Raw genomic sequence first — 21625 nt, 5'->3', positions numbered from 1 at the left:
GTGTGTGTGTGTGTGTGTGTGTGTGTGTGTGTGTGTGTGTGTGTGTGTGTGTGTGCGTGCGTGCGTGCGTGCGTGCGTGCGTGCGTGCGTGTGTGCGTGCGTGTGTGTGTGTGTGTGTGTGTGTGTTTTTAGTGCGCGCGTGCGCGCGCGCGCGTGTACGTACGTGTGTGCGTCGTGTGTACGTGTGTGTGTGCGTGTGTGTGTGTGTGTGTGTGTGTGTGTGTGTGTCTGTCTGTGTGTGTGTCTGTCTGTGCTACACGTAGCTAGAGGTGGCTACAACGCGGTCTCCGTCTCCTGGATCTCTTCTATGCTCTCAACACGGTTGGGGCTGGCCGCCGGCTGCGACGGAGAGCGAACATACGGCATAGCGTCGCACGTCGACGGCCGCTTGGCCTGCCACTGGGAGAGCACGTTTTGGAGAGAAGGGTTGGTTGCTAGGCTAGTTGGGGTGTCACTGCCCTCGCGGAAAGCATTAACAACGCGGATCTGAAATGAAACAGTAAACGAAGCAGGATGAGACGTCGCCGGTGGCGGTGACCACGGCCCGCATGACGGACCTCCACGTCACCGACACGATGCGGGGCGGCGGCGGCTGGGGGGGTGGGGCTGTGTGATGAGAGATGCGGGGGGTGATGTTGCAGTGGTGTGGACGCATGCGCATGCGCCGAAGTGTCGCGACTATGATGGACGACACGTCCCCGAGGTAGAGGTCAGACCATGCGAGTCACATGCGAGTGACGTGTGTGGCTAGATTGGCGCACACAGTCGCATGCATGCACTGTGCACAAGTACGAGTGCATGATAAATCATAAATGCGTCTTCATGCTTATGAGAGTGTGCGTGCGTGCAGGCAAGCATGTATATACACGTAGAACGACAGAAACAAACGCGTGATCCCATCCAAATACAATAGCCAAATGCAGACTACCAGTAAGACATACACAACAGGAGCATTTACAGTGGTTATATATATATATACATACATATACACACACACATATATATATATACATATAAATATATATATATATGTGTGTGTGTGTGCCTCTGATATACAGAATGGTATAGAACAGTTCTGACATAATAATGACATCACAACGTATAAAACATGATCTGACAACATGACAGACAGTCACGGGAATCTATGCAATAACGTACCACATGCCGGTTTATCTCTCAGTTGAACATGCTGCAGCAGCAACAAGATCCCTATATCATGGACTCTAGACTTTCATAACATCATCTACTTATTCTACTAGATAGCTGCACACGGCGGACATGTACCACCAGCACATGAACACTACGGTGACTGATGCTGGCCACCAGGCGGCGGCACATTCCAGCGGCGGGAGACCGTGTATAGCAGCATATACAGGTGTCATCATTCACACAGAACTCAGACGGCGAAGCTGCTAACGACGACGCAGACACGAAACGTATTTCGACAACAAACGAATAGCAGCGAAACGTAAACCTACGCTGGGTCGCGTGATTGTCACTGCGCGCCCGCAAGCACATAATTCCTTCATTAGCATCCCGTTAGCGTGCGCACGACTCTTAATATATCGACCTTTTGAAAATACTGTTACTCAACACACACACAGTAGCTTCTGTCGCATCACAGCTTTACTAAAGATAATACAAACACCTGAACGACACGGTATCTTACAACAACTTTACACTGCCAAGAAGTCCTAGAACGGCGGAATATAATCTAAAATGCTATGCTGCAGATTTCAGATAAACAGGCGGGACCACGATGCCGATTAGGATTCAACATTCGCATTTTCTTGCTTGTTCGCTGTAACAATTGTTCTCAACACACGCTCATATTCATGAGTCGGCAATCTCATCATTATCACATTGTATTAACCGACCGCACACGCAATGTACATTTATTCTATCACGACGGGGACTAAGCGCGTGACTATATCTGGCAATAAACGCAAGATAGGAAACATGTCATCAGCATATGTGAGTGACCTTGAATGTCCTTATACGGGAGTCCCCATTATCAATTCGTGTGACATTTGCAAGCAATTGCAATTGCAATTGTATAAATTAATAATAATGTAAACAATATAAAGTCTATTCTTCGATATATGTAATCTTATTTATAGATATACCGCTTATACACGTCCTCATGTGTCTTTTCCTCTACATATGTCCACATCTTTACATATGTCCTTTCCTCTATATTGTAGCGACCAATATTCGTCCTTCCCTTTACATACGTCCTATCCTCTACACATGTTCTCTCCTTTATAGTTATGTCCTCTCCTTTATATATATATATACCCTCCCTTTTGCATACGTCCTCTTCTCTACATATGTCATCTCCTCTAAATATGTCCTCTCCTCTACATATGTCAACTCCTTTATAGATACCCTCTCCTTTTCATATCATATGTCTTAGGTTTTATATGTGTCCTCTCCTTTTCATATGTCTTAGGTTTTATATATGTCCTTTCCTTTACATACGCATATACATTTTCTCTACATCTGCTCTTTTCTCTCCACATGCGTCTTCCGCATTTAATATTCTCAAACGTAAATACATTGACGTTTGGGCTCATGTGGGTTACTGTTTATTGGTGTTCGGCACAGCACCAGTCCCGCCTGCGACCGTGAAATCAACAGCAATGAAGCGAGCCAAGCAACACACGACTAACATGACTTGCGGCGACTAGCTTTACAAGAGTACGGAAACAGTGAGCCTTACGGCCTGGTCAGTTGGTCGCCTGCTGAAAGGTACAGCGATCAGTCTCTCCGAAAGCTGGCCACCAATCACCTTAACGAGAAACACGAACATTACGCACCGCGACGACGACGCACGGAGCACGTGGCTCCCCCTGGTGGCTGTCACTGCTAAGCACCGAGGTCTGGCTGGCGTGTTAGATGGATCGGGCGGGAAGGTCCTCAGCTTTATCGTGCCTTAGAGCGCAATATTGCCGGCAAATGTGGTCTGGTTAAAATGAAATCTACATCTAGCCGAAAACTTAGTGAATGGTCATTTATATAATTTCCTGGACCGGTATATGAGAGTGGATCTGCATAGTGTGTTCCCACCCCATCATCCACGGCACGTTATAGACACCGTCTAGTTTTCCGTCAGTCATTTCCTGATTAGAAGGGAAACTCGGCAATATGACATAATGATGCTTTACTAAAAATGGGTGCGTCCCACCCAGGAAAACTCGCCAATATCCCATTATGATACTTAAAAAATGTAGCCTTATGTCACATACGAATACTCCTTCCTATGAATCCATAGCGCTATACCCACAGACAGCCCAACGGGTGCGAGTACCACCCGTGACAAATAACCGATACAGCCGAACCGTGCTTTGCTACCTTGTACCATCTACTTACATCTACAGCAGCAGCAGCAAGATGTTTTGATTGCATTAGACACATAACCTTAAATTTCGCTGTATGCTGACTTTGGTAATTCAAATTTGGCCGAATTTCATAACCACCTTACTCACATATCATGGTTGTGTACCACCGCAAAGCCGTTTAGTAGTAACAAACCCGACGTTTCTTTAAGTAATTTCCTTTATAATGTCTGCTACCACTTACTTCACATCTAGTGATCTAGGATATCTCTACCCTGAGTTATATAGGAATAAAAAAAACTAGCCCGATGTTGCCCCTGAGGGGAGATGCAACCGGCCATGAATTTTTGTTCCAGGTAAAACAACTAGCTCAATGGTGTTTTTCTAAGGCTACTTAACATTTTCACATCACATTTTATTTTCCCTCCAACACATTTCACACGCAAGAACTCGTATTACTTTTCAGACCACGAGCATCGTTAGACAGCCAGTTGTTGTTGTATTGGGAGGCGCACCTCGTAAAATCAAACGTAGTCAAGTTGAGTTTACGTGACCACTATGTCTTCTGCAGCATCAGGTGTGGCAGTGATGATCGGTTCTGGGGTGGCAATTATTAGTTTACGGTGATTGCCAGCTTTCTAAACGCGCTCGCTGCACGCTGGTGTGGAGTGACCCGCCTCCATAGAACTATTACGGGAGCGCGACTCTGCTGAGTTCGTTCTACACGCATGCCTAACAGTTCCAGAACATTTACGGAGCGTCAGCGTGAGATAGAACACACAGCACAAGTCACTGCACAGCATCATTTGGCTGCAGCACGTATTGAGAGATGAACAGACAACGATATCGTCAACAAAATAAACAGCAGCTAAGGGTTCAACTATATATCTAAAAAACATGGGAAGGTTTCCCTCTAGTACACAATGTACATAGCGTTTTATTGCACAGCTAGATGGCCACGCTGATATTATAAGCCATCTCACTGTCTCTGCTTTTCAACATACTCACCCACCTTTCAAACAACACCGTAGAAATACGAGCACCATGGTAGTGCCAACAGTTAACAGCCAAGGCTAGCCCACCGTGGATCACAGCGGGCTGACAGGCGTGCCTGGGTGGCGCACAGGACTAGAAACTGCTAGCTATATAAGCACATAGGTGTTACTACAGACAGCCTATAATAAAACCTCGGATGCTTTTATGTTAAGTCTACTGTTAGCATTCATTCACTAACACACGAGGTTAACACGATTCAACACCGTAACAACATAGAGTGTTAGTACCCTGTTGTTCCCACGAGGGTCGGGTGTTTTTTTAATCGCTGTCGCAGTTGCCCTGTGCCATCTCCGGGAAAGAGGAAACGAGAGATCGAGAGAGCGAGAGACGGAGAGAGAGAAAGAGAGAGTCAGAGAGAGGCAGAGGCAGGAGGAAGGTAGCGCGCGTCCGCCGGTAGCGAGAGACCGCCGCATTGCCCTCGATTAAACATTACTCTCACGGATTGACGTACTTATGGAATTGGGACTGCTGAGAGTGCTGGCCCCGTGGTTGTTCACACCGGGGTTGGAGCCATTGCCGCCGTCGTGGTTCGAGCCCGGGTTGGTGCTGAACCCATTCTGCTTGCTATCCATCAGCGGGACCATCTCGGCCGTGTTGACCACCTCGGCATCGGGTAATATCTCGTACGGTATTTCGTACTTGTCCCGTGGTGCCATCGCGGTGTATGGAATCTCGTACGAGTCCGTGGGGGACTTCAGGGGGTCGTCGATGAATTGAATCTCAGAGAGGGGGCGGTGATGTGAGCGGGATGAGCGCAGGGAGTGCATGGAGTGTAGACTGTGGATGGAGCGGCCGTCCTCGACCTCCTCTAGCGTGCTTCGGAATGCTCGCACGACGCGCAGCTGCGGAGCAAGAAACAGCGAGTGAGCGCTGAGCGCTGGATGTTGGGAGAGAGGATGACGGACACAGGCTTCCAAGGCACGACGGACGCACGCACGCACACAGATGCAGGAACGTGCACGCACGTGCGTACGTAGGTTGGCGGACGGGCACGCGGGAATGCGCGCGCGTAGGCGGGTAGGCGTGTGGGCACGCGCACGCACGCGCACGTGTCCGTGGGTGGTCAGGGAGGCGCGTGCAAGTGCACGCATGCCTGATCAGGTCCATATTCGCGCACGTAGCAGACGGGCAGATGCACGCACAGCCCGTGAGCATAAAGACAGGTAGGTACGCAGGCGAACGCCCGGCCTATGGATGGTCAGCAGATAGGTAAATGCGGAGGCAGCATATCCCCGCCTGTACGCGCGCCCACGCAGGCGCGCGGGTAGGTGCGCGTGCACACGCACGCCGTACACGCACGTATAGCTGGTTTAGCACGTATAGCTGGTTAGCTGCGCGAAAGCAGAAAAGCAGACGCCTACACACGCGCCCACCCAGGCTCACGTAGGCACGCAAACAGACGACTGCGCAGGCGCACTCAGGCACACTGTGCATGCATGAGGTACGCAGCTACGTAGGCAAACACCCGCACGCAGGCAGAACACACAAACTAGGGTACCGACGCATATCCTACCATGCCTATCGTACAAACGCACATACGCACACATGCACGCACCCGCACGCATGCACCAGCCGAGCACCCAAACACGCGCGTCCGCACCTATACCCAAACACTCACTAGCACCACGCGCGTCCGCACCTACACAACACTCATGTCACACGCAGTAACACCTCACCCATCGACCATAGCACCACGCCGTACACCCTACACCAAACACTCATCTAGCCACACAGCATACAACTCACCCAAACACTCACTAGCACCCACGTACACCCTAACCCACACTCACTTATAGCACCACGCGTCCGTCGCACACACACCCAATACATCGACTGACACACGCCGCGTCCGCCTAAACCCAAACATCTAGACACGGCGTACACACCTACACCCAAACACTCACTAGCAGCACGCGCGTCTGCACCGACCCCAACACTCACTAGCACCACGCGCTCCGACTACACCCAAACACTCACTAGCACCACGCACGTACACACCTACACCCAAACACTCACTAGCACCACGCACGTACACACCTATACCCAAACACTCACTAGCACCACGCGCGTACGCACCTACACCCAACCTCACGTAGCACCAGCCGTACCATCCACCCAACACTATATGCACACGGCGCTTGTCCGACCTTACACAGAACATCACTGCACACGCGCGGTCCGACCTACACCCAAACATCACTAGCACCACGCACGTAACACCTCACTCCACCTCCTAGCACCCGCACCGTACACATACACCAAAATCACTAGCACACGCACTGTACACACTTACACCTCAAACATCACTGGCACACGCACTGTACACACCTACCCAACATTTCACTAGCACAGCACGTCACCTACACGCCGCACTACTAGCACCACGCACTGTACCCTACACCCAAACACTCATTAGCACCAACTGCGGCGTCCGCACGCCTACACCTAAACCTTCAGCTGACACGCCTGTCCGCACCTCACCAACATACTGAGTCACACGCGTTACACACTAACGCAAGCATCACTAGCACCCGCGCGTCTCGCACCTACACCCAAACAATCACTGCACACGCGCGGTTCACTCAACTAACCCAAACACTCAACTAGCACACGCAGTACACACTTAACCCAAACTCACTAGCACACGCAGCGTAACACCTACACCCATACGCTCACTAGCACCACGCACGTCACACTACACCCAAACCTCACTATAGTCACCACGCACTTAACACCTACCCCAACACTCGACGTGCACCACGCGGTCCGCACCTCACCTAACGCTCATCTGCCCACGACGCGTCCGCACTACACCCAAACACACTAGACCAGCGCGCGTCCCGCTTACCCAACACTCCACTAGCACCACGCGCCGTCACACCTACACCCAACACTCACTAGCCCACGCGCGTCCGCACTTACCACACTCACTAGCACCACGCGCGGTAACACCATCACCCAACACTCACAGCCCACGCACGGTTAACAACGCTTACACCCCAAAACATCACTTAGCCCACGCACGTTACACACCTACACGCCCATTACTATAAGCACACGCGCCGGCAGCCACTACACCCAAACACTCACTGCCAGCACGCACGGTACACACCTACACCCGAAACCTCACTAGCAACCACGCAGCGGTAACACCTATACTAAACACTCTCTAGGCACACGTCGCGTCCGCACCTTGACCCAAACACTCACTAGCACACGCAGTACCACACCAACCCAAACACTCACGTATAGCACCACGGCGTCCGCACTATATTTTTTTTATTTTTTTTTTTTTTTTTCTGGCCAACACTCACTAGCACAGCACAGTAACACACTACAGCCCAACATCCCTATAGCACCACGCGCGTTCGCACAATACCCAACACTCACTAGACACACTGCGGCGTCCGCACCTATACCCAAACACTCACTAGCACCAGCAGTACACACTACACGCCAAAACTCATAGCACCGCGCGTCAACTACACCCAACACTCACTACAGCACACGCACGTACAAACTCACCCAAAATACTAGCACCACGCTGGTCCGCACTAACCAAACATCACTGCACCAGCATCGTTCACACCTTACCGCCAACACTCACTAGCCCAGCACGGACAACCTCACCCAAACACTCACTAGCGATCCCACGCACGTACACACATCCAACTCACTAGCACCGCGGCTACACACTACACGACCAAACACTCAACTAGGCACCACGCACGTACCACCTTACCCAACATCACTAGCATCACGCACGTCCGACCATACACCAAACACCACATAGACAGGCGCGTCACGCCCTACACCCAGAACATCTCCTAGCACCACGCACGTACAACCTAAGCCAAACACTCTAGGCACACGGCGCGGTACACACCTTACACCCAAACCTCACTGCCACGCCCGTACACACCTACACCAAGACACTCCTGACACGCATATACACATCTAACCCAATACACTCAGTCTATAGCACCCGCGCGTCCGACCGTAACCCAGAACACTCATGCACCACGCAGCGTACACAACTACACCCAAACATCACCTAGCACCCGCACGTACACACCTCACCAAGAGAACTCACTAGCACCACGCACGTACACACCACAAACAAACACTCACTAGCACCCGCACTGTCCGCCCTCACCCAAACACTCACTAGCACAAACGAGTACACACCTACCCAAACATCTCACTAGCACACGCACGTAACACACCTTACCCAAACACTCACTGCACACGCGCGTACACACCTTACACGCCCAACACTCACTAGCACCACGCACGTACACACCTTACACCCAACACATCCTTAACCTCGCACGATATCAAGCACACTCACCACACACTCCTGCACCACGGCTCGCGTCCGCACTACATCAAACACTCCGTAGCACCACGCAGTATACACATAAGCCCAAACAACTCACTAGCACACGCACGTACACACCACACCCAAAACTCACTGCACCCGCACGTACACACTACACCCAAACCGCACTGCCACCACGCACTCACACCTAGCACCCAAACATCTCATAGCACACACGCAGTAACACACCTACCACAACTCACTAGCCACCACGCCACGTCACTACACTCCAAACATCAACTTAGCACCACTGCGCGTCGCGACTATAACCGACATCACTAGCACACGACGTCCGCCCTACCCAAACACTCCCTTGCACCAACGCACTCGGACCGTATAACTCAAACACTCACTAGCACACTGCACGTACACCTACCCAACATCACTAGCCACCCGCAGCCGTACAACCTAACCAACACTACTCATCCACGCACGTTACAGCACTACACCAAACACTCACTAGCACCGCACGTACACACTAACAAACACCATTAGCACACGTCGCGTCGCCACGTACACCCAACATCACTAGCCCACGCGCGTCCGCACTACACCCAACACTCACTAGGCACACGCACGTCACGCACTAACCAGAACACTCACTAGCACACGCACGTCGCTTACCAACCTCACTAGCACCACGAGTACAACCTATCACCCCAAACATTCACTGCCCCGCCGTACATCACCTAACCCAAACACTCACTAGCACCGCACGTACACACCTACACCAACACTTCAATATAGCAGCACGCGCTTCCGGACCTACACCCACATCACTGCCGACCGACGCACGTTACACACCATACCAAACTCATTAGCACCACGCGCGTCTCGCACCTACACCAATCACTACTAGCACCAGCCACTGTAACCTACACCAACACTCGACTAGCACACCACGTACACCAACCACACTCACTATGCACCACGCGCGGTCCGACTCACACCAAACACTCACTAGCACAGCACGTTACACCTTACAACGTAACACTCACTATAGCACCACGCGCTGGTCCGCACTCACCCAAACACTCACTATAGCACACGCGGCGTCCGCACTCCCAAACATCTCCCTAGCACACGCACGTACACCACCTACACCCTAAACACTAACTATGCACCCGCACGTACACACTTACACCCAACCACTCACTAGCTCACACGCATTACACAAACCTACAACAAACACTTCACTAGCACACGCACGTACACACTACCAACACTGATAGCACACGACGTTTACCCCTAACCCAACAATCACTTAGCCACGCATCTACACACTACCAAACACTCATAGCACACGGCGTCCGCATACACCCAAAACACTCACTAAGCACCACGCACGTCCGCACCTTACCAACACTCCTGCACTACGCGCGTCCGCCCTATTACCCAAACTCCTAGCACACGGCGCGTCGCACCTCACCCATAACATCACCTTAGCACCACGCACGTACCAATCTCACCCAACATTCACTGCACACGCACGTCACACCTTATACCAAAACTCACTGAGACGCACCGCGGGTACGCACTTACCCAAAACTACGTGGCCACACGCGCTTCGCACCTACACCAAACACACTAGCACCACGCCACTACACACCGTACCCCTAACATCACTAGACCCGCACGTAACACCTAAACCACATACCTGCACCACGCACGTACACACCTAATACTCCAAAACACTTCACTAGCACCACTGACGCGTACCACCCTATATCCCAAGACACCCACTGGCACGCGCACTTTACAACAGACGCATCGCGCCACAAGTCGCATAGTTGCTCACGCAAACACACACAACACGACACACACAGCCACACACCCACACACACCCAACAACACACACACACACAGCACAAACCACCAGCACACCACAACACACCACACACCACACACACATGCCACACACCACACACGCCATGCGGCAACTCGCAGACAGACACACGTACGCACGCACGCACGCACGCACACTCACACACGCACGAACACACACACACACACACACACACACACACACATACACACACGCACATACACACACACACGCATGCGCGCACTCGCAGACAGACGCACGCACGCACACACACACACACGCACACGCACACGCACACGCACACGCACACGCACACGCACACGCACACGCACACGCACACACACACACACACACACACAGCACACACGCGATACATACGCGCACGGGTGCATGCAGGAAAATTGAATGCAGTTGGCCTAATTAAATTAAAAATGGGGTTCAACGGTATTACGCAACAAACATATGCACAACCTCACTCTCATACTTGCGTAATATGCTACGAAATGAAACGCTATTAGGATTAGATCGATAAACCTAGATATAAACATGCATTCATGAATAGTACACAAAACATGTTTCAATAAAACGAGCAATAAATATCACAAATAAACAATTTAACATACACGAACGGCTATTCTTATATGTATGCATGTATGTAGTTAGTTGGTTAGATAGATAGATAGATAGATAGATCGATAGATATGCACATAGATAGATACACACATACACACATAGATAGATAGATAGATAAATAGATAGATAAATAGATAGATAGATAGATAGATAGATAGATAGATAGATAGATAGATAGATAGATAGATATGCACATAGATAGATAGATATGCACATAGATAGATAAATACATACACACATAGATAGATAGATTGATAGATAGCGATACATGAAGCTACAGCACTACAATAGCTGTACAGCAGCAAAGCAACATAACCGCCCATTTTACACCACCAAAATAAATCATGGACAATCACGGTTATTGCACAAAGAAGCAGAGTGTTGAAAGGGACTTCTGATATCGGTACTGGCAACACTGTGTAAATGAGACAACCAAACATCAGCCGACGTAAACGCGCTGCAATGTACAATTGTTCGCTTACTTAAACCCCATTTTGCGCTGCATCGGTATAAGCCTAACATTCGTATACGAAATGCAAGGCTGGCCCTCTTATTCTTTAATAACAGTGACGGCTGGCTAATCTCTTTGTTTAACACACCACTGCCCAGACAACGGACAAGTTAACATTCTATACAAAGGTGTTTATGAATGCTCACAGATATAAATCTAGTTTCTATTAAGGTCACAGCAGGTAGATAAATCAGAGCAGATGAGATAAACATTGTTGGGCAGTAACAATTCAAAAACACTCAACAGATGTACGCCCAGAGACTTCTTAAGTAGTTGCAACCCGAATGGTTATGTTTGTACACACTTTTGATAATAAAAAAGGTTTGTATTAGTAACGACAAACGTCAAGAGAGATAACTGCAGCAAGTAGAAGTATATGAGTAAACAATGAAGCAAATAGCGGTACTATGTTCTCCATACCGATAAGCAATAAATAGAAACGACAGATTGTGAGAGAGTACGAGAAAGAGAGAGAGAATGACAGAGAAATACAGAGAGAGAAAGAGAAAGAGAGAGAGAGAGCGACGGTCAGAGAGCGAGCGAGAGAGAAAGAAAACGAGAGAGAGGGAGAGAGGAGGAGATTTAAATGAAACAAGGACAGAAAACATGTGTAGAGACTACCGATAGATTGTATTACAAGACACAAAAACCTGAAAAAAAAAATGTTGACAAAGTTCACACGTAACCGGCCGTACACACACACGCACGCACGCACGCACGCACGCACGCACGCACACACACACACACACACACACACAACGAAGCAGAATGACACATAGAAACACAAGACATAATGTAGTTACGCAGGAATGCAGAATTATGGTGTTAAGAACCGGACTCTAGATTTGATAATGGAAGTTAGGTGAATATCATGGTGCAGAAAGAAACGAGTTTAATGAATGAGTTGTGTTAGTAGTGAGTTGAATGGTGCTAACTTGCTACTTCAATCCACACGTGTATGTATTCGTGTAGTGTGTTGTGTATAACCATAGAATACACGTGTGTACGACAACAGGAACAATGTACACAATGTGTAAAATATATTCAATGTGCATCATATTGATACTGTAATTATATTTTGAAAAGGGTCTAAACAGATTTCACTCATAAATACTTTCCCTGTGCACTTTTCCTCAGCTGCAAGTAATTCAAACTAGTAATTCAACAATGTTTGTTCTCCTTAAAAATGGATAGGTTCAAGTTACATTGAGCTTATCCTGCTTGAAAAAAACTACTACTGTCTACTTCTGACTGCTGATGCTTTGCTAGTGCTGCTCTGTGCAGGAAATGTGAGCTGCTTGTTGCTGCGACATGTCGTGAAATTTGTCACATATGAAAGCAATGCGTCAGAATGAGAAACAAGAAACAATCTCAATGGGCAAGGTGTGCGTAGCATCACTGCAGAGCTGATTTCATTCGCCTCCGTTGATTTTGAAGATGGCAATGGCATTGGATTTGGCAACATTCTAAGAACAACTAGCTTGACAGAAATGGAACTTGGATTGAGCAACAACCATTGGATGGTTTTATCCCATACACCTTATGCTAATTCATCATTTTCTTTACATGTTGAATGTCATCGCATAGGCATGAACTTAGTAGGATAGGTAACCAGTCTAACCCTACAACCTTGTCCGTGGAAAAATCGCTTTGTCGTATGTTTGCTAACAGGGACAACAGCCCACTCTTGCCCAATGAGATATCCGTATAGATGGCGCCACCTACCTGTGTCTGTAGTCTGGTCAGGCCTCTCAGCCACAGGATCTGCCCAGTTCTAACGTTATCAATGGAGCCACCGCGAGAGCGAGGCTCAGGTCCCATCTGGAAGATGCAGTACACGGTCGAGTTACACTTTGGAATACTCGATGCACAGGCGAATATATGAAGCAATGTGAACAAGTGAAGTCAAAGCCACGTGTTGCGACATTTAACACTGTTCATTCAAACATCCTCACAATGACATCCCAAAATGAACCACGACGGCAACCAAACGCCTAACTTTGAAGAGATAAACAAAAACAAACAAAAATACGATCGTTCCAATGAGAATACTGTTAGCAGCGGGTGCACAGCTAATCTCGCTCCCCGATTCGAGGAAAGTTAAGATTGAAGTAGACGCACGTCGTAATGCATGTCCTCCGTCGGCGGCGCCGCGCCCCAGCTGAAGAACTTCTTCGGTAGTTTCTTGGTCGGCATGCTGGTGACGAGCTGGCCCCACACCAACGTACCCATGCCGAGGAAGATACACCACACCCAATGGTCCAGCGTCAGTCCCGTCGTGGAGAAGGCAGGACCGCCAAACTCAACGATGATAACCTGCGGTAACGGAGAGCGACACGCTGAAACCTGAACGTACTGGTAATGGAGCGTAATAGCTAATCAGAGATGCAGACGAGTAATTAATTGTTCATCGAGATAAGTGGCTGAATTAATTGCTCATGCTATATTACACCAGAGACGAGTTTGCTATTTGGATGGACTTAAGAAATGAGCAACGCACACGCCTGGCCTATCTCAGCCGTCCTGTCGACTCGAGAGCACGCAAATGTGCAGCTATATACTGAGTGTTTATTGTGCACTAAAGCAGCGAGATGTACGAAAAGCACAGATGGATAGTGCACAGAGTAGAATATTGAGTAGGATGGAATAGATGACTAACAGTGAATGAGTGCAGGTTGGAAGTGGAAAATGATGGAGATGAGGATGCGGAGAATGTGGAAGAAGTACACCAGGAGGAAGAATGTGGGGTGTGGAGGAAAAGGTAAGAGTCGGTGTGCCTGGCAGACATGGGGAGCGCACCTGCAACAGCAGCGTAGTTAACCAGATTCCGTAGTAGATGGGATTTTTCAGAATGCCCTGGAAGACGTTGCGCTCGCCGTGAATCTTCCGTGCATTAATCTCGTTGAAGACGGTCATCATCACAAAGGCGTTAAAGATGATCGTGAAGTGCTCTGATGGAGGCGCTCCAAACGTCAGCCCTCGCCCATCCTCAATGTCAAAAATAGTATGACCTGTGCACGCGAAATAAATGGCAGATGAAGATTAAGACACATTCAACGATTTGATCGGGGAACAATTACTTCTAATATTGTCCACTGAATGTTAAGACAGCATCTAATGTTGCAGCATGTAGCAGATGAAGAATCGAAGGCAGAATTTAATTTTTAACATAACATCGACGAATCCAGTTTACACTGCACTGCTCCAAGAAAGTAGCGAAATCCATCACTATAAACAGAGACAAACAATAACCAGTTCAAGTACTATCTGAGCAAGTATCAGCAAGTATCTGACGCGAAGTGTTTGGTACGAATGTAAGTAACATATTAAACAGAATAGATGCACGACCACCACGACCACAAGAAAAAAAACCCAGGAAGCTGGTGGAGGGAAAAATGTGAGAGTGATCCGGCGTAGTTACCGAGCAGCTGGACATCACACGTGCGCAGGTTAGCGGTGGTACTCACCACAGAACAGCAGCACAAACACGACGGTCAGCTGGTAGACAGCTTGCCCGAGGATGTTCTTCATCATCGTGCGCGAGATGAGCGGCTTCGTGCGGCCGTACGGCTTGCGCTTTAGCAGGTCATGTGTCGGTGGCTCGGTGGCCAGCGCCAGCGACGCCAGAGTGTCCATGATGAGGTTCACCCACAGCATCTGTACCGCCTTCAGCGGGCTGTCCTGTAAGCACAAGGGGGGCACAGTGGTCAGTGGGGTGGACGACAGTCAGTGGGGTGGACGACGGTCAGTAGGGTAGACGACGGTCAGTGGGGACAGACGTCAGTGTGTCCACAATGAGGTTCAACCACAGCATCTGTACCACCTTCAGTGGCCTGTCCTGTAAGCAAGCAAAGTGGCGCGCACGTCAAACTCTTATTCGCGTTACTTGGCAAGGGGGATCCAGTGTGATGTGTCATGTATCTAGCTAACTGCAGTGCTTAAGACACTGTGCAGAGTAGATACTCGTTTGAAGAGTGCGTAGCTAGCATAGCGTGTATTGTCCGACCTTTCTCGGCTCCCGTTAAAAAACGCAGAGTAGGTGAATTACACGAGTGTGTCGACACGCTTGCGAACACCTACGGATTAAAGACTGCCTGTCATGTACGTGGGCTGTAGCATAGTTCTAGAATCCTCACCTAATCTTTACTACCAACATCACCACTAGAATCGTCATCGAGAGCAGTATCGCGTGTCAATCCTGTACCCACCTTAATAACAATGGCGCCGACGAAGGCAACGATGACGGCAACGACGTTGACAGTCAGCTGGAACTGCAGAAACTTGGCTATGCTGTCGTAGACGTTTCTGCCCCACATGACAGCCTTCACTATAGAAGTGAAGTTGTCGTCGGTGAGGATGATATCGGACGCTTCTTTGGCAACATCGGTGCCGGCGATGCCCTGTAACAAAGCTGCTTGTGAAACTGCACCACATCCAGCTATACATCCACACATCTACACATCTAGCTATACATCCACACACCTACACATCTTACCACACACCCACGCATCTACACATCTAGCTATACATCCACACACCTACACATCTTACCACACACCCACGCATCTACACATCTAGCTATACATCCACACACCTACACATCTTACCACACACCCACACATCTACACATCTTACCACACACCCACACATCAACACATCTAGCTTTACATCCACACATCTACACATCTTACCACACACCCACACATCTACACATCTAGCTATACATCCACACATCTTACCACACACCCACACACCTACACATCTTACCACACACCAACACATCTACACATCTTACCACACACCCACGCTTCTACACATCTAGCTTTACACCCACACATCTACACATCTTACCACACACCTCCACCTCCGCACGTCCGCAGTTGATATACGTGCCGGTGGCTGAGATATTGGAACAAACTCGCGATCACTGCATGCTTCATCACAATCATGACAATTACGTCGCCACATCGTGGTCATGATTACATTCGTGGTACTTCGTGGTAATGACTACATCTTGTGGCAAGCCGGACTGGTGCTCGATCTTCTCTGGCAATGCTTAACACTTGGCATCCCGCTCAATACAGCACAACGTCGGCCCGACGTGACACACGAGCACACAGGACTCACGGCTTACCATGGCAAAGCCCACGTCGGCTTTCTTCAGAGCTGGCCCGTCGTTCGTTCCGTCACCTGTCACGGCGACGACCTCCCTGTTTGCTGTCAGCTTGCTGTCAATGATGCCCTTGACGAGGTTGTACTTGTCCTGTGGTGAGGAGCGAGCGAGCACGCGTAGTCGCGGCCATATCTTGTCCAGCAGGTCCTGGCTTATCTGCGAGGCACCAGCGTTATGCATTATTCCACTAGCATGTGTCACTGTTACAGTATCTACACGTCCCACTCTTACAGTACCTGAGCATAGCGCTGTGGTGGTTAAGCATAGTTTTATAATAGATGAGCCTACTATTATAGTAGATAGGCACAGTGTTATAACAGATAAGCATACTATCATAGTAAATCAGCATAGTGATATAATAGATAAGCACACTATTGTAATAGATGATCATAGAGGGACAGTAAATAAGCATAGTGGTATAGTAGATAAGATAGTGATATTGCATATATTTACATAATATAGATACATATTATATATATATATATATATATATTTATATATATTACAGTAGTGTATTGCTACAGTAGTTAAGCAGTAGGATGTATTATGTGAGGGATAGGAAGGGGTTTGTGCATTAAAATGCATCTGATAGCACCGGCTGTTAACACTGCTCCTGCATAAAATGCTAACAAATTCTAATAAACTTAGTTAACTTAGTTTCATGGACTTATAGCTCTCTACCTGTAGACCACAGTAAAAGCCACTAAACTGGTCAGCAAAAATCCAGATAAATACTTTGCGACTTTATAAACATATAGACACGGTTGCTTGATAGGAAAAGTTTTCAGCGTGGGTGAGCAACTGGGAACTGCAGCACAATTTGAAGACAAGCTATACTGCAATAAAAGCACAGACATGCTACAGATCCAGCAGTAGCATAGACGCCACGGTAGTAATTAGGATAATCAGTGTCTAGTCACAACAGCAAAGAAAGGCAGCGTGACACGGCAAGCACCAACCTCGCCCGATTCGTCCCGTATCTGATTGTTGAACTCCTTGCCGTCAATGACGAGGAAATCGTCGCGTGCTTTGATGATGCCACACTTGATGGCAATCGAACGCGCGGTGTTGATGTTGTCACCCGTCACCATGCGCACGGTGATGCCTGACCTCTGACACCGCTTGATGGCCGCTGGCACCTATACAGGAGCAACACGCGGAAAAATATAAACGCGGGAAATCAAAGGATCAACTCCCGAGTATCTCAATTCGCACAGTCTTCCAATTTATTCGCAGTAGTTACATGATAACAGCAACTACTACAGTTACTGTCAAAATGTTATGCTCAGTATATGTAAACATATATGTATATACAGCAAAAAATAGTGTATACTGGTTTTGCGTTTATTTTCAGCCAAGGATAACTTGCATCGCAAAAACATCTTCGGCTCCCATTCCCTCCGGCGGTGTGCCAGAAACAAATGCAGAAAATGAATATGTGAAATAACGATAATCAAATTTTCCTAGATATCTAAGTGAATGTTAAAATTAAAACCCAACTCTAAAATGGTCTGCTTCCATGTGAGCATACCAACAAAAAAATTATTCAAGAAAACAAAATAAAAATGGCTCTCCATGCGAGTTAAAATGTCACCTAACAACTACAGCCTTTCGATGTCATGAAAATATGATGAAATCTCCTTTTTCACATATTGCTGGAAAGCAGTTTATTAATAAATTCATTTAAGTTTTATGGCTGACGTATGTAAATTCAGCATGAAATATGATGTGATAGAACCAACCATATGTTTGACGCATACATTTATAGTGCATATATTACTGTCAGAATATCGCATATATGTTCACAGCCAAATGAGACCAGCTTCACTCACTGCAATTACTACATGTGCAGCTACGGCCCTTACCACTCTATCCCAAACACTAACTCTATCACAGCTGCTTAAGGTCTCATGTTAATACGAGTTACACAGTAAACCTGAGGGACGCTGTGGTTAGTGTTGCGTCACAACACACCACGAGGCACCGTGGCACACCGCGTATCGCACGCACACTAGGTGGCGCTGCTCCTACCTCGGGCCGCACAGGGTCCTGGATGCCGACGATGCAAATGCACGTGAGTCCCGTCGTCACGGCAACCTCATCGTCGAGGTCCGGTGGGCCGGCATCGTCGTAGTGCACCTCGTTCTTGTCAGCATCGTGCGGCGTGTAGTCCTTGTAGGCGACGCAGATCGTGCGCAGGCCGTCGCACGCCATTGGCTCAATGACGTTACGCACGAGCAGCGCGCGGTCGATCGCGTTGAAGCGCTGCGGCTTGCCGTTGGCACTGAGAATGAAAGAGCACCTGCGACGGAAACAACAAGCACGCGGGCTCAGTGATGTCGGAGAGCGCGAGAAGAGGGCGAGTTAGCACGATGTGAACGCGCTATGTAGATACGTAGAGTCGGCGGCAGTCGAAAATTGTCAACGACGGTCGGAAATGCTCAACAGTCGTCAGAAATTGTCAATCGCGAACAGAAACGCTCAACAATGGTCGAAAAAAGCCAACGATGGTCCGAAACTGTCAACGATGGTCAGAAATTTTCAACAATTCATTAAAAACTATCAACAATGGTCAGAAATGCTCATCAATGGTTTAAAACCGTCAGAAATGGTAAACGTTTTCAACAATGGTTAAAAATCATCAGCAACGGTCAGAAATTTGCAAGATTGGTCAGAAACGAACAGCCATCGTCAAAATTGGTCTAGTACTGACTTCCATACGCTGCATGAAATTTATCTGCACCTGACAATATTATTTGCGCTATGGGAGCCAGCAAACATGCACCGAACAGAAGAAGATCACTATTAATGCAAGACCTTCTCAGCACACACATCTGCAGCACTCGCCTTTTCAGCACAATTTCAGAAGCACCCTTGCTGTGCACACGGAGTCCGCCGCCCGGCCGCGGCACCACTGTACTCATGGACTTGCGCACAGAGTTAAACGTGTATACCTGTGGCAGAAGACACGACACATGAACGCACGATGAGTGCTATGCAAGTAACTTCATCAGGTGAACGTAGCAGTCGTTAAAACTAATTGTAGTAGCGCGGGCACCCGATTGCCACACTGACTACACATCCACTCTCGTTCACGCACTCGTCCTCATATTTGAAAACTACCAGCGTTTAGGTTGCACGTGGAGCTGCTTAAAATGTCACCGAACGTAGTGTAGTGAGATAAGCAGACACGCGCATCAGCAGTAGCGCCAAATAGCAAGTTGTCACTATCACCACCATTAGGCATCACGTGCAACCGGCATTCTTTCAAGTTTCTCACACACGGCCTCAATGACCACATGTTTTATGTAAGGGGTTCACTAGAACCCTCTTGTCCCTCACAGCACTACTTACCTTCGTCAGGGATTCCTCAGGCATCTCGTCCCGGACAGTCTTGTAGTCCTTGCCAAAGTGATGCACCAGCCCGAGTAAGGCACACTCTGTCTTATTGCCAACCTGCTTCGGCGGTTCGCCCGGAACTTTCGAAAACTGCAAACGATTCCGCGAGGAATCAACATAACGTGGCGAGCATACGGATATGTCACGCCCGGCTCGTCGAGGCAGGTGGGCGACACTCGCTCGATCGTTAATTTTTTATAATCGGAGACGTGCAGATCGATCGATGGCTGCACGCTCTATAGCAATAAAGGGAAAACTGCATGCACATTAAAATAAACTGATAAATATCGCTAGGGGACGTTCGTTGAGTGGGGCGACCCGGCCTGGCACCGAGTACTCACGACCTCTGCCGGTGACCAAGATTTAGCTTATAGGTAGTTCAAATAATTCTTCCACCAAATTGTTTACATTATCTAGACTACAACTATAGCAATGATGACATCATGGTAATGCATGGTGGCGTGGGTTGGGTAAGTTTTAATTAGCATGCTAATATTTATATATAGATTTTACACAAAAACAGTAAGAAAATGAGAAAATCATGTAATCAATAACTAAAAATAAGCATACTCACAGAAATCTAATAATAGTTAGTTTGCCATTAATTCACAAGTGAAAATTTTGATAAATATTGATGACACAATACGTTGATATCAAGATATCTAAGACAGCCATCCCAGCCATGCTAACCCCACCTCGTGGGGATATGAGGGACACAAATTAAGGCAGTGTTTCTATGTACAGTACGAATGACAGCACTTTCAGCAGGGGAGTGTTTAAGACCACCATGAACAGGTGTCCGTTCTATGCAGGTGATCGCTAACACAGTTATGAAAGTTTTATCACTAGACATGAATCCCCCCCGATGTTCTTTAAAGATTTGGAAAGCCATTGGCCGATCGAGGACCCGCTAATTTTACGCTGCCACATTCAGGCCGCATGATTATATCTGAGTGTACCATTATCTTCGATGTGTAGCCACTGTTGAGTGCAATACCCTGCACCAACAGCTGCGCGGTGTTAGCAGGCAAGCACTCATAGCTGGGCAGCTCCTCCTTCGCATATTGCCCTGCAAGACAAGCACATCGTATATATCGTGTCAGTGGGCGTTCTTTGCGTGCATGCGCGCGGGTGTGTATGCGTGCGCGTGCACGCGCGCGTGCGTGCATGAACGTCTGCGTGTGCGAGATAAAGAGCACGTGAACTATCACCCAGCTTATGCGTTCTTGATGAGACGTATGAGTTATGTATCATGGTTCATACAGGAGGACTGAACATTTTTTCAAGGACTTTTCAAGGACATTTTATC

At 48.3% G+C, this 21625-nt stretch overlaps 1 protein-coding gene across 1 annotated transcript in view; it reads right to left on the bottom strand.

Moving 5' to 3' along the window:
* Positions 1–372: 372 nt before the first annotated feature.
* Positions 373–21625, bottom strand: part of LOC106811737 (plasma membrane calcium-transporting ATPase 2-like) — a 58518-nt gene continuing 37265 nt past the window's right edge. Inside the window, exons 15-21 of the mRNA XM_014815451.1 lie at positions 15953–16144; positions 15212–15425; positions 14544–14755; positions 13866–14060; positions 13470–13565; positions 4846–5236; positions 373–486 (exon numbers count right to left, since the gene is read on the bottom strand). Of these exons, the coding sequence (XP_014670937.1) occupies positions 473–486; positions 4846–5236; positions 13470–13565; positions 13866–14060; positions 14544–14755; positions 15212–15425; positions 15953–16144 (1314 nt within the window). The 3' untranslated portion in view covers positions 373–472. The remainder of the gene's footprint in view (positions 487–4845; positions 5237–13469; positions 13566–13865; positions 14061–14543; positions 14756–15211; positions 15426–15952; positions 16145–21625) is intronic.

The sequence above is a fragment of the Priapulus caudatus genome, unplaced genomic scaffold (genome assembly GCF_000485595.1).
Source record: "Priapulus caudatus unplaced genomic scaffold, Priapulus_caudatus-5.0.1 Scaffold20, whole genome shotgun sequence".
NCBI classification, from domain to species: domain Eukaryota; kingdom Metazoa; phylum Priapulida; class Priapulimorpha; order Priapulimorphida; family Priapulidae; genus Priapulus; species Priapulus caudatus.
Note: the sequence above shows the minus strand (reverse complement) of the source record. Positions and strands in the feature narration are given on the sequence as shown.